Below are 14,338 nucleotides of genomic sequence, written 5' to 3'. Positions count from 1 at the left end.
GGTGGGTAGAATTCAATGAAACGCTACACAACACTTACAAATATGGTTGTAGTCCATTCAGTATTTAGGAATTATGCCCTGTTAAATGCATGAGATTAATAACCAATTACAGATAAACAGTCATTGATAACCAAAAACTAACACACACGTTTTGTTCAAAGTCTTCTAACTATAGTATGTACCAAGTATTAAATATGTGCCAACAGAAGCACAAAAAAGGTTTATGAAAAGATCCAAAATGGGGGAAAATTAGGCGGAAATGTATACATAATGTTTAATGTATAATATATCATATTGTGCAAATATTGTTTTGGTCTCACAGTTTATGATTTATTAACCACAACATTCTAATCAGGTTCTGTTGTGATGCAGTGAGTGTTTCAGTCTTTGGTTAAATTTCATAAATATATTCTGAATAATCATTTCCTGAATGATTGTCTAGCTGCTGCCTGTGATAAACTCCACCAGAATCAGTGTGCTCAAGAACAGACTGTAAAAATCTCTTTAATAACAATAAACTACAAATGAATTGGAAAAGCACTTTGTGACAATGTGCTCATATGTTGCTCTGACCTTTAAGAGTACATCTGCAGGTAACTGATGGAAGGTAAAGCTTTAAAAAGCAGCAGTTGGAGCAAAGCTGATTGGCTGTGATGCATGTTGCAGCATAGGCAGAGCTTCTGATTGGAATCAGGAAGTTGTGTTAAACCCATGACAGGTGCCACAACGGAGAATCCATCCATGGATTAGGAAGTCCTCTCGGTCTTTGTCAACTGATTGGCTCATGTCCAATGACAGGACTGACTCAACCATGTGTACCTCCACCTTTCCTCCGTGTGCTCCGTTAGCCTGCTGTGCACCAGCTTGATTTACACTCATACCCCTCAGAAAATCACACTTATTTTATTATTTGCCAAAGCCTGGTGCTGGCCCTCCATGCTCTGCCTGACCACAGCCGGCCATCCATCAGCTCTGACAGCTGCTCACTGACTGAGCATCCGAGGCTGCTGCAGACCAGATGTTGTCACTAAATCAGTACCCACACAGACAGCTGTGAGACTACTGAGGTGTGTGTGTGTGTGTGTGTCCTCGAACACCTGTTCAACACCAGGAAAACTGCTTGAGCAGCATAAAAGTAAAATAGGACTAACATTTATGTTTTCAGCACCTGAGCTGGATGTACTCAGTTCCAATCAGTGATAATGATAAAAGCAGCATTACTCTTTGCTAACAGCTGCACCTCAAACAATCTCCTTACCACACAGATGTCTATTGTTGTAGTTTTAGGGTCTTATGAATGCAGATCATGGATTTTCTGAATCAAATATTATATATAATAAGCAAATTGACTTCTCTCACTTGTCATGACACCGTATATGTACAAATATTTGCCTATATACTATTATTCTAATCACTATTGCTGTAAATGTTTAGCAATTTGACAGAAAAAACCAACAAGCAATTTTAAAACCTTTGCAAAACTAGTTGCGAGTTTGATGCTTGTTTGACCCGCAGCACAGTGAGATGTTCCATCACCACTAGAGGTCAGCAAAGACAACATGTTCAGTACTATTTGACAGATAATTCAGTTGTGCCCCCCCCTCCCCCTCCCCCTCCCCCTGCCTCCTCTCTAACATCCACATCATTCCTCAAACCAATTTTGCTCTCAACTACATGAAGCAGCGATGACCATGTTTGACAAGATCTGCCACATGGAAGCTGCATTTTTGCAGTAACAATAATCACTTTCCTCTTTTTCAGTTTATCTGATCAAATGGAAACACTGTAACAATCCATACATGCTGCCACATCTGTGATCTGTGTGTACATCATTCTCAGAAATAGCTTTCATGAAACTCTTTTCCTCTCACTGCAACAGTCAGATTAGCTGTGTGTCAGATTTTGGCACAAGGCCGTTCTACAAACCGTACATTTTTAGTGATTGTAGTTATTACCAAACTTTGCATTAAATGTGGTTGCAACATAGACAATCCAGCCAGTTTCCCACTAATTCACTTGTTGGTAATCCAGCCATGCCGTCACCAGAGTAAGCAGGAATATGTGTCATTACTGACTGATTGTATGTGTTGCCCTGTCACACTTCTTTGTAGCAATGTCTGCAGTGTGTCAAAGTTGTAGCAGAAGTGTGTCCTGCTGGACATCTTTATAATGATGTCAGCATGTTTCCAGATCTCAGCCATTCATGACTCAAAGTATGTTACCATTAGTGATAGAAGTAATGATCAAACCACTGAAGTAAAGGTCACATCACCCTTCCTGTAAATATTATATTTATATATTTTTGGCTCGTCACTGTTATTTAAGCCTGCATGACGGACTATTTCACGCAGGCATTTCCTGTTTCTGTGTCATCTCCAATGGACTCAACTTAACTTTGACAAGCAGATTCACATACGACTAATTACAATACTGATGCACTGTGTTTAGAAATGGTGAGGTCATTCTTCTGGCCATGTGTCATCACATTCCTGAACCTGAAGCAGGGGGTTTCTTTCCCTGGCTGATGTGACCATACCTCCAGACAGGCCTTATGTGAAGTTGACCTGGATTTCTTAGCTTTGCTACTTCATGTGAGAGTCAGAGTTTCACTCTTCAGTGTGTGCTGGTGTCTCTGAGAAGAGTGGAGGAGACTAAAGTGTCAGAGACAGAGTGGAGGTGGTAAATGAGGCGACACAGCAGCCCGTTCCCCAGGCTGTGTGTGTGTGTCAACAGGCCAGGAAAAAAGGCGGCATACCAGAGTGGCAGGCCACAGTGTTGCCATGACAGACGAGCGTCCAGCGTGGTGCAGACAGCCCGACGCGTCGCCTCCGTCCCCCTTCTCTGTCGATAACACCCTGTGCAAATATTTCCACGGGTTGTGCTGTCGACCCAGACACAGGAAGCTCCGAAGTAAAACAAGTCAGAGAGCGAGAAGAGTCAGCAGAAGTGTGAGCGCCACGTCACCTCGCTGGGTCACTGCCAGAGCAGCAGCCTGCTGGTATTCATATAATGCATTCATGTTCTGCTATACTATCACATTACAATCAACTCAGTGTGAAGTCATCTGCTGAGATCTCTCATGCAGACAAAAAACAAAAATCCTCTACTAACAAGTATTGTGTGCGTGTCTCAAAGCCTGATATGATCTTATTCCTGTGTGTCACAAAGTTGCATTGAGTCACACAGACACACTGGCTATGTTCCTGCTTACTATGAACGCACACTGTAGTTCAGTTTGATTCAGTCACACACACACACACACACACACATACACACGCACACATCATCCTGCTGCCAGATATACTCAGAGGACCAAATGTAGATTCATCTGCCACTGAAAATAGTCAAAAGCACTATTTCCTCCTGTTTGAGTAACGATTGATAAAAACAATAGTGATCAGCTGTTAAAGGAAATGAGAGACCTCTTTAAAATTAAATGTGTTTTTTAGTTGTATGTCTTCAGTAGGAACAGAATCAGGTTGGAGCCGAGCACAGACAGGAAATCAGAACATTTTAAAACACAGGACATTTTGTCTAAGAAAAGTCGAAAATAACAGCTGCCTGATCTCTTAAAGCAGAGCTACGCAACCTTTTGTGAAATGTCAATCATACACTTCTGTTTACAGGTTGTCTTCCAACAGTTTATGAAAATAGTTTTTAGAGACCTAAACAGAAGATACACAATTATCAAATAATTCATGAGGGAAAAAAAGTAAAGATTATAAAATAGTCTGGAGAATAATCACCTCTGCTGTCACAATCCATCAGTATTTATCTTGTGACCTCTCATGACGGCCCAAACCCAAAGATTGTGGAGCCACAGCTTTGAGGGATACAATACTAACACACCATATGCACATTCAAAGAGCTATGGCTCCCTGTTATTATTCCTCCTCTCCATACTGACCATGAAGAGATCCCTATCTAACACAGATGTAGGGTGCAGTTCACGGCCAGGTTCACATTCGGCATGTGAGTGTTGTGTAAGACTTTCTTTAAGACAACCATAAAACTATATCCATCAGTCAACAGTTACACTGTTCACTAAGAGCAGGACTGACACACCTCCAGTCAACAGACTATATGAATCAGCTGTTTATTCAACCAGAACTGTACAAAACATTCCTATTTACAGGGTTTACATGCTCACTGCTCTTATAGTTATAAAATAGTCATACACCAGACAAACAGTGAGGAGCTGCTTCTGAGCTCCTCCAGTCTTAATATCTCATTTACATCCTGTTTACACACTTTTCTGATGATGCGTTTAGTGTACAGTATGATTTACTGCCACTTCCCCTTCCCGCCTCTGCAGAACATATCAACAAATATCAGTAAAGGACACAAATTCCAGACTGTCTCCATCCTTCCTGTGCAGTGCACAGACTGATGAAGAGCTGGGATTTACTACATTACTTCCTCATGTATTAATTTCCAGACCTAGACATGTCAGGGATTCAGGAGCAGACTGACCCTGAAGGCATCACAGCAGGCTGTCTGTACACAGTTTTTTCAGTATGTATGGATGGTGTCAGTCACTGTCCTCTGCACCTCCTCCTTCCTGTGTCTCAGCCTCCTCTCCGTCCTCGCTGTCTTTATCCCAGTCTTTCATGGTGGCTCCCATCATGTAGTCGTCTCTGAGGACGCTCCAGGCAGGCTTCTCTTCCGCAGCACCCTACACACACACACACACACACACACACACACACACAGTAAACACAATACTCAGTGTAGTGCATGCTTCAGACTGAGCTGTGTCAGTGAGTTTCCAAAGACAACAGTGACACCATGTGGTCACTCAATGCAATCACACTTTGTAACAGTGTTTTTGACTTGATACAAACTGAAACAGGAGCTGGTTTGTTTTGTGAGGTCTGAGTTTGCACATCATTATTTTCATTGATGCATCTGTTGATTATTGACTTAATCGAATGATAAATGATGTTGTTGATAGTTGTTTGGTTTATAAAAACATTTTTCCCACAACCCAAAACTATTGAGTTTACATTAATAGAGGACCACGATAACCAGATAATATTCACATTTAAGAATTTTGACTTTTTTGTTTTTCTCAAAAGAAATGGCTCCAAATGATTAATAAATTATCCAAACAGTTGGCTGAACTAATTGTTGCAGCTCCACTGAGATCACATGTGTGTGATGAGTTCAAAAGCAGCAGCACAGTGGGGGTTTAAAAAATAAAAGATTCTATCTATAAATAAAAAAATAAATATAAAGATGATTAATACCTGATGCCCATCCATAGCTGGACTACAACATCACACATCACAATGTTTATCAGGCTGCTGATGAGTCTGATGGATCCTGGATTAAAGTTTGTTTTCCATCCAGAGGAACACATCAGCTCACAGTCACAGATTATCTGTGGTGTTCGGTATTCAGCTGTATTGGGGATCAGTGTGTGTCAGTGATTTCAGTGTTGCATTAACACTGTGTAACTGAACAAAAGGATGAAAACCAGCACATCAATGAACAAGTTGAAAGAGTTTCAATAAGAGGAATAAAACACCAATATTGTGTCTGCTCTGAAGGAGTTTAGTTTCAGTAGGCAGTACAGACACCACTAAGCTTTTCACATCTGGATTTTCACTAAACCTCAACCAGTTAACAAACACTTGAGATCAATGGATGAAAAATGCTCCGTCCAGCTTTCAGCTGTTCTGACACTAAACTCTGAAATGATATTTTAACTTTCCTGACAGGATGACGTCACATGGTGCATGTTCTGTTCTATAATCTGTATTACTGACGTTGTTCATGTTCATCATATTGTGAACAGGATTCAGTTCCAACATGTTACAGATGGATTTGAGAAGTTTCCATTTGGAGTGAAGAAGGAGAAAAAGAAGTGCATTTCTAATTCTAATGCGGTTTGTTTCTGCAGCCTTATGACCTGCCATAGGTCTGTTGAGGGGAAGCTTCCTGAAGCTGACCAATCAAAACAGAGCAGGAAGGGTGAGGGGGATCTGATTTAGACAGAGGGGTGCAGTGGCAGTCATGCCTGAGCCCTCTGGGGGGCAGCTTGTCAAAGGTTGAGCTTTTTGTTACTGCAATCTAATAATAATTATTTATCCACTGATTGAATATATGAACCTCATAGCATTGTAAACACTGACCAGCAGCTTACACCTGGATTCACTAATGTAGAACTGAATGAAAAAGAGTTTTAAAACTGAAGGAAGTAGATTGTATTTGGTTTGCTGTGCATCAGTGAGGTCTGCTCTGTCTTTCCACTTGTTATGATGATTCCTGTCACAGTGCTGAAATGCATCCAGACTCTGTGGGGAGTGTAAGTATTCTCCACCGAAAACTACAGAGCTCAGAAGTTGGACTCACAGGTGAGAATGTGAAGGAGTTCAGACAGCTGTGGAGGATACAGCACAGTTTGCTTCCTGATCACTGATGGCTTATAACAATTTGGTCACTATGTATTTCAAAATGTTGTGTCTGCCACAGTGTTTAAAGCCTTGTTGTTTCACTCATTGTTGTTCAGTTTGTGTTTTTTGTCTTTTCTGAGTAACTGAGTCTACTTAGTGTGTGGGCGAAAAAGTGTGCATCTAATGAAACAGGATTGTAGCTTGGTTTAGAGTGGTGGTGCAGACCTGCACTGTTCCACTGCACTGCTGTTGGGTCTGTTACATCATTCCAACTCTTTTCTATTTTATAGAATATTGAAAAACAAACTTACAGTGTCCTTTTCAGTCTTTACAGTGACTCCACTGCTTCCTTCTGTCCTCCTCAGGACATCGATGAAGTCCCTCTTAGAGACAGAGGACAGAATCTTGGCCTTCTTCCTCTCTGAGCCTCCGACTTCCTTCACCTTTTCATCGATTGTTTTCTGGTGTTTCCTGACAGCGTTGAACAGCTGCACCACTCCTCTGAGCAGGAAAACACACACTGGAGTCAGACATTACACCTGATAATTAATAATGTATAACAAAGACACACACACACACACACACACACACACACACACACACACACACACACACACACACACACACACACACACACACACACACACCTGGTAGCAATCCTCTGTAGAGCTTTCTCAGTCTCACGGTCTTTGACCACATCAGGTTTCTCTCTGCTCATCATCTCCCAGGCTCGCTTCTTATCAACCTGTTGTACACAGACACAGTCTGACAGTCACCTCACACACTGAACACACTTTACACATACTAGTCCATCAGCAGAGTGATAGATAGACTTTACACATACTAGTCCATCAGCAGAGTGATAGATAGACTTTACACATACTAGTCCATCAGCAGAGTGATAGATAGACTTTACACATACTAGTCCATCAGCAGAGTGTTAGATAGGGTTAGGGTTAGTTTTTGTCACCTTGAAGCCAAGGAGAGCGTCAGTGACTGTATTTAAGTGTTATTACAAGTGTTAGTAACTTAGTGTTGTGTTCCCTTTAAACTCTGAATCTTAATACATAGTTATAAATGTTCAGATTCTTTTCCACTTCAATGTGGGGGCTCGAGACAAGGACCTGACCAATACTGGATTTTTGGGGCCGATGCCAATATGGACATTAGGGAGCAAAAACTTCTGATATTGACATACCAACCGATAATTTTATATATATGAAGAATAACTTACATAAACATGCAGTGATCCCTTTGAAACACTTCTGACAAAGATATGTAATGAAGGCATGATATTTTACCATTTAACTTTATTGAATAAAATGACATCAGTGCACTGAAACAGTAACCTGCACTGGGAATTTAATCATTATAAATAATTATAACTAACTAAATAACTATAAACACATAAACATGTACGTATGTATATATTAAACTTGAAGTAAGAAAAAGCATCAAATGTATATTAAATGCTGCCTATATAAAAAATATCTGTACATATCAGACAACATATCGGCCGGTGTGATAGACCAATGTCGGCTCTAGTCAAGACCCTCCTCAAAAGGGTCCGAAGATGTGATGGGTCACAAGATGATGAAAATAAAATGATTAAAATAAAAGGTGAGTCATTTAATAGTAGACAGTAGCTGCTGCAGCTCTACACTGGTTGTTGGATTCTAGTGATGGACTGCTTCTATTCATTATCAGCTAATAAACTCAATGAGCTGTCTGAGTGCTTTGCTGTGTTTATTACCAGTTTCTTTCTCTCCAGCAGCTCCTCTTTTTCTTTCTCCTTCATCTTGTCCAACTCTTTGTTCTTCACCAGGATGCTGCTTTTGCTATCCGGGGTTTTCTTCCCCAGAATCTTGGCCATGGCCTCTGCCCATCCAGCATTGGCATTGCCGTCATCATCAACTTCTTCGTCGTTGTCACCTCCGTCTTCATCCTCTGCCTCCTCTCCGTCACTCCCTCCATCCTCATCTGAGCCATCATCTGCTCCTCCATCATCTGAGCCTTCGCTGTTGCTCCCTTCTTCTACGTCACTGTGTGCGCTGCTGTCCTCACACACAGAGTCTGAGTCTTCTGCTGAGACACACACACACACACACACACACACACACACACACACAACTGCTGTCATTACACTGATATGTGTCCACAAGACAACATTAGACAAGACTAACGTTACTTCATCCGGACGGTTAGAAGAATCCTCCAGAGTTCCCACACATTTTTACCATTTTTCAAAACTTTTCCATAACTATTCCATAATATTTAACCCCACTTCCATAACTTAATTTAAGTAGTTTAACAAATAGTCTCCTCCCCCAGAACATTTTTAACAGAGATGATGTCATTTTTTGTATTCTGGAGCCTTTTAACAGATGTTTTGACACTTTGAGCTCACTAAATGATGGGTGCATGTTATAATTACATCCAGAAGAAGCCTTGGCCCCAGATCACATATTACAAGATATTAAAAAGTTAAAAGTATACAAATCGATGATTAGTATATTCATATTACATGAATATAAAGATTTTTGACATAGTAAATGCGTGGGGGGAGTCCAATGTCATGCGACCTGTCTTATATCCATTATCTTTGATATCAGATAGGGTCATCCCTAATTCAAAACTTTTCCGAAACATTCACATCATTCCAAATCATTTCCAGGTCCGGAAACATTTTTTCTCATTTCATAACTTTTCCATGAATTTCATGACCTAGGGAACCCTGTTTGAAGATGTAAGTATAGATATATAGTCCTGATATATGTAATACAGCTGGCAGTTTGGACATAGTAACGTTGAGTATGTTCCATCATCGTGTACATGTGTGTCTATCAGAACCAAACAGTCACTATACAGCTCATACACATAATACTACAACACATTCTGAAACACAGCGGGCTACACAGCTAGCTTACAGCTCCCAACCGAAAAAAAACAGACTTTTATCAGGTGTAAAGATGAATTTAAGATACCTAATTCAGCAGAAGTCTGCCCATGTGTCTCCAACACAGCTGCCATCGTGGTGTAACAGTGAAATAGTTCCGCACAGTGCAAAGTTCCGGTCACAACTTCCGTTAGCTTCTCAGCTAACGGCGTGAGTCTGTTTCTTCTTCGTTGGTTTTTAGAGGCAGTTTGCGTCAAGAATGTTGCAGTAGCGCCACCCACCTGAAAATAAGACTCAATGATCCTATCAGTTATTATTATATTAAACTATATAAAATTAATCACAAAAAATAAATACATTCTTCCTCACCTCTCTTCCAATTCTCTAATAGAACTCAGACCCAGAGCTAAGCCCAGAGCACACAGAGCACCCACAGCACACAGGGCAAGGGAGCTTTATTTAAATGTGCAGAATTTGATTTTACTGCATTGTATGACTATTAATAGTAGTAGTAATAGAAGATGGGTTTTTATCCTTATTAACAATGATCTAAAAACAATGCACATAGAAATAAATAAATAACAATAAAGAATTAGACGAAAAAAGAAAAAAAAATACATTATTTTTAATTACATTTCACAGTAACACAGTACCAAATGTGTCTTTAAAAGTTTCACTCTTAACCACAAATGTTATTTCAGTCAGCTACTGGTTGAAGTCACTGTTCATAAAAAGTGACTTTAACCAGATTTGTTTTTAGATTGCAGCCCCAAAAGCCCCTAGCTCTGCCACTGCTTCTCACATTAGGCTCTGAGGAGAAAGCCCCTGCACTTAATCTCCCGTCATTTCCCTGATATCCAAAAAATATCTTTTTGCTTCAACTACTCTCTCTATTTCTCTCTCTCTCAGATTTCATGCCACTAATAGACACTACATAATATAATCATTCATCAAATCTATAATCTTATATTACATGTCTGTGAACCCATTACATCTAACATGGTGCATTGCATGAATGCAACTATCTGTACTGTTTGTATTATTACACTTGTATATGACTTATAGCTCCTGTTTATATTGTGAACATTTGCACATTTTCTGTCAATATCAGAGATTTCTTACTTCTTCTATATTGTACATTGTTATTGCGCCTTTATATGACCTTTCTTTTTCTTACTTTGTATAGATACTTGTCTTTTCTCTTACTTTCTGTTCTTTGACTGTCATACACCACAACACCAAGACAAATCCCTAATATTTGCAAACTGACTTGTCAATAAATCTGAGTCTGAAGTCTTCACAACAGTTTTATCCTTCCTACATTAACTTGACAGAGCTCAGTGATTCACTATCACTCACTCATGGGCTGTATATTATTATTATAATGCAATATAAACACAGAACAACTTTAATGTGTTGGAGTAATAATAGCTTACTGTCACTTTGTATTAAACAGGTCTAGGTCTAGTCTCTCTTACTCTCCAGATTCACTTGCACAGGCTATTCAACAACCACAGGATCATGAAGAAGTTACTTTACTAGTTTACTACAAAGCAGATTATATTTTAAAATCAATTCCATTTTTATGAAGAGTATTTGACAGATTTGGTAGGATTTGGGGATATATGATTAACTGATGTAAGTCATCACTGCCAGCCCCATCTTTATTGACTCAGTTCAATCTTTGGTGTATTCAGAGTTGCTGACTGAATATAAATATTTCAATTTTGAGTATTTATCAATTTAAAGGATGTAGATGTGCATAATGTTTGTTTTGAACAAGAGTTAAAGCATACCTTGTGCAATATGATGCCATGTACAGGGTGATATGTAAATGGTAAATAGACTGTACTTATATAACGCTTTTTTAGTCTTTATGAGCACACATTCATAGACTGATAGCAGGAGCTACCATGCAGGGTGCCAACCTGCTCATCAGGGGAAGCTAACTATTCATACACATTCATACACCGTTGGAGCAGCAATGGGAGCAATTCGGGGTTAAGTATCTTGCCCAAGGACACATCAACATGTGGACTGGAGGAGCCAGGAATCGAACTGCCAATCTTCCAATTGGAGGACAACACAAGCCGCCCAATATAATGCAGTATACAAAAAAAGTCAAACCACAGAGCCATCAAAGGATCTATGAAACTGCTTGAGTTGGAAGTTGAATTGGAAGGGGAACTTTAAATGGCTTGAGTACATCTTTGAATAAACAATGGAGTAACATGTTTGAAGTTATCAGTCTTGCCTGTACGAGGGATAATAACAGAAAGCAGATTTGGGGGCAGAGTTCAGTGCTATAATAAAGTCAGGAGTTTATGGTGGTGATAAGTATTTTGTGTGCCAGGCTCCTTTAAAACACTGGTTATAATGTAATTCTAACTTCCACTTTCATTCTCAGCCGATGCCTGACTTTACCAACTGAGTTTTTCTTTTACTTTTGAAATTATTTACTGGCGGAGTGTGGACTGAAAAAGCTGGCAGAATGAGTAAGTTATTTAGTTATGATATGAGGCTTGATAACAATACAGATTACAGCCTGACATGTAGCCTGTAATTCTTCTTAGTTTAAAGTGCAATTAAAAAATACATGTGTTATATTTGTGTTTTTGTTTTATTCGTCTCTTTCAGAGTTAATACTGGGAGTGCTGCTGAAGTTAATGCCTGCTGGCTTTGCGCTGAACCTGGCAGTAGAGAGAGCGATGGAGATGATAGCTTTGTGTGATACCTGGTATCCTAAAGCTCACGCTCTTGTTAAAATCGTAGGTCTGGATGGATTGTCATCTCTTGTGGGGTGTTTTGGACTTTCCCTGGCCTTCCTGTCTGTTGCCTGTGGAGTAGTGATGGGATCTCGTGCTGCTATGATGAAAGAACAAACTGGATCTTTCTTGGAGACAGGCTGTATAGGACTACAAGCCTTTCTGGGATGTGGAATTGCAGGAGCACTCCTTGGAATGACCTCCATGACACTGATAACTCTCGGACTAAGAGGTCTCTGTGTGATGGGCTTTGTCCTCAGTCTTACCTTATTCTTCATATATAAGCAACTGCGACAAGCAGCAGCTAATCCAGCAAGAATTCTGATCTTACTTGCTGTGGCATTCATGACAATTCACTTTGGGGTCTGCTCGGGTCAGGTTTTTGATCCTAATGAACCTAAAATATTTATTGTCATGATCCTTTTGGTCATAGCAGTAGTACTGTTGGGTTTTTTGATTGAGATAATAGCCTTCAGAAAGCCCAGTGTATACATGACACTGAGCTTTCTTCTGCTGGTTCTGCTGACAGGACTAATCCTCGGAGTACAGATAGAAAATGATTCTCAAGAAAATCCATATTTTTCTGAAACTTTTTACACAGTTCAATTTTTGGTGTATACACAGGTGATGCTAGCTGGACTGATTGGGGCTCTTTTAGGGGTGATGTCAATTTGTTTCTTAGAGGCAGAAAGAGCTGAAGCTCTGTCTTTGTGGATATCTATCCCTGCAGCTGTGATCCTATACTGTCTAGATGTAGATGCCCAACATGTACCTCTTCACAGTGTCATTGAATGGTGTTTTGATGCAGGAGGAGTACTTGGACTAATATCAGGCCTTGCTGGAGCTTCTGGGGTCTCTCTGGGACTTGTCATCATGTCAGCAGGAGAGCAGCTTTGGCTTTGTACAATGGTGGCATCTGGTATTATGGTCTTGGCAGTTCAGAATGATTTACTCTCATTCTATAATTTAGTTGTACCTCTGACTATGCCATTTGCCCAGCAGCTGCTAACAAGTACAGATACTCCCATCGAACAAGTCAGTAGAAACAACGTGACTGTATTAGTGGAGTCTGCTCTGAGTTTTGCAGTTCTTGGTCTGGTGATGATGGGAGCCACAGTGTTAGGGGCCGCTGGATTCCTGACAGCTGCTCTGGGACCTGGAGGACTTTATGGACTTAATATAGCAATCCTAATGGTTGCGATGAAGGCAATTCAGTTGACACAAGGAAACTAGTCATAACTTTTTCAGGTACTTTTTGTTCAGATAACTCTCATGGAAAAGAGTGATACAGTCATAGTAGATTATAATGTCTGTGTATAGCTCTGGAACAGTGTGAGTACTTGGAAATTCACATTATCCAAAAATATGATTACATCCCAATATATTCAAAACATATCATGCTGAGGTTAATATAAAACTGTTGGACAGCCCTTAATGTATTGTAAGTATGATTTCTTATTAGTGCAACCTTTTGAGACAGTTTCTATTCAAATTTAAAATACTAAATGTGCACTCTGAATGCTTTCTGGATGAGTATGCAGTCTATGACCTTTTCAACTGAAACCCCACTATCTGTGACAGCACTTCATAAGATAAATCACTCAGGATCTTCTTCAGTCTGCTCACAACCGGTGTTTGACAGACTGTTTGACAGGACAGAGACGGTGAGAGAGGTTGCAGAGCAACCATGACAGACGACAGATAAACACAGGAATGCTGCCACACATGTGATACTGAGCGCCAGTGCAGAGATCCTGAAGATTAAAACAGGATCACCTGGAAGGAGGATACAGAAACTACAAACCTGTGGGTGTGTGGGTGTGTCCTGTGTGGACTGCTGTCATATAAACAGGAAGAAAAGGAAGACCACATTTCATGACACACAGGTCACTTAAGAGACAGTTCCATAGAGCGCCAGCTTCAGTGGAAGAGGATTTCTGAGTTTACAACCTACCTCAGCATCATGGCACGCACTAAACTGGGTAAAGACATCGCAACTTTCCAAATCTGCATTTTCATGTATCTCTGTATCATTAACTCATAGTAATGATTTGTAGTGGCTTGCTTTACTTGTCCTTTAAAAAACACAATTAGCAGTGTAAAGTGTTTTTGTCGTTATGCTTCAGGTGCTTTCATTTGAGTTTTACAAGTTTTTAATGACATTATGGGGTTAGAATAACAGCATGAAATGGATTTCTAACTTTTTTCTTTTGTCCCTTGTTCGCCTTGCTCCACCCGTACTACTATAGTGAAGGTTCACAGATAGGAATCATGCAGCA

General features: G+C 40.1%; 1 protein-coding gene across 1 annotated transcript; it reads right to left on the bottom strand.

The window, feature by feature from the left end:
• Positions 1-4,079: 4,079 nt before the first annotated feature.
• On the bottom strand, positions 4,080-9,443 carry rrp15 (ribosomal RNA processing 15 homolog). The gene is made up of 5 exons (XM_053326320.1): positions 9,383-9,443; positions 8,152-8,483; positions 7,046-7,143; positions 6,710-6,899; positions 4,080-4,675 (listed from the first exon to the last, which is right to left on the bottom strand). The coding sequence occupies exons 1-5, from the start codon at positions 9,426-9,428 to the stop codon at positions 4,532-4,534; spliced, it is 810 nt and encodes a 269-aa protein (XP_053182295.1). The 5' UTR covers positions 9,429-9,443; the 3' UTR covers positions 4,080-4,531.
• Positions 9,444-14,338: the final 4,895 nt, after the last annotated feature.

The sequence above is a fragment of the Scomber japonicus genome, chromosome 10 (assembly GCF_027409825.1).
Source record: "Scomber japonicus isolate fScoJap1 chromosome 10, fScoJap1.pri, whole genome shotgun sequence".
NCBI lineage: Eukaryota > Metazoa > Chordata > Actinopteri > Scombriformes > Scombridae > Scomber > Scomber japonicus.
The sequence above is the reverse complement of the archived record's forward strand: the minus strand, read 5'-3'. Positions and strand labels throughout refer to the sequence as shown.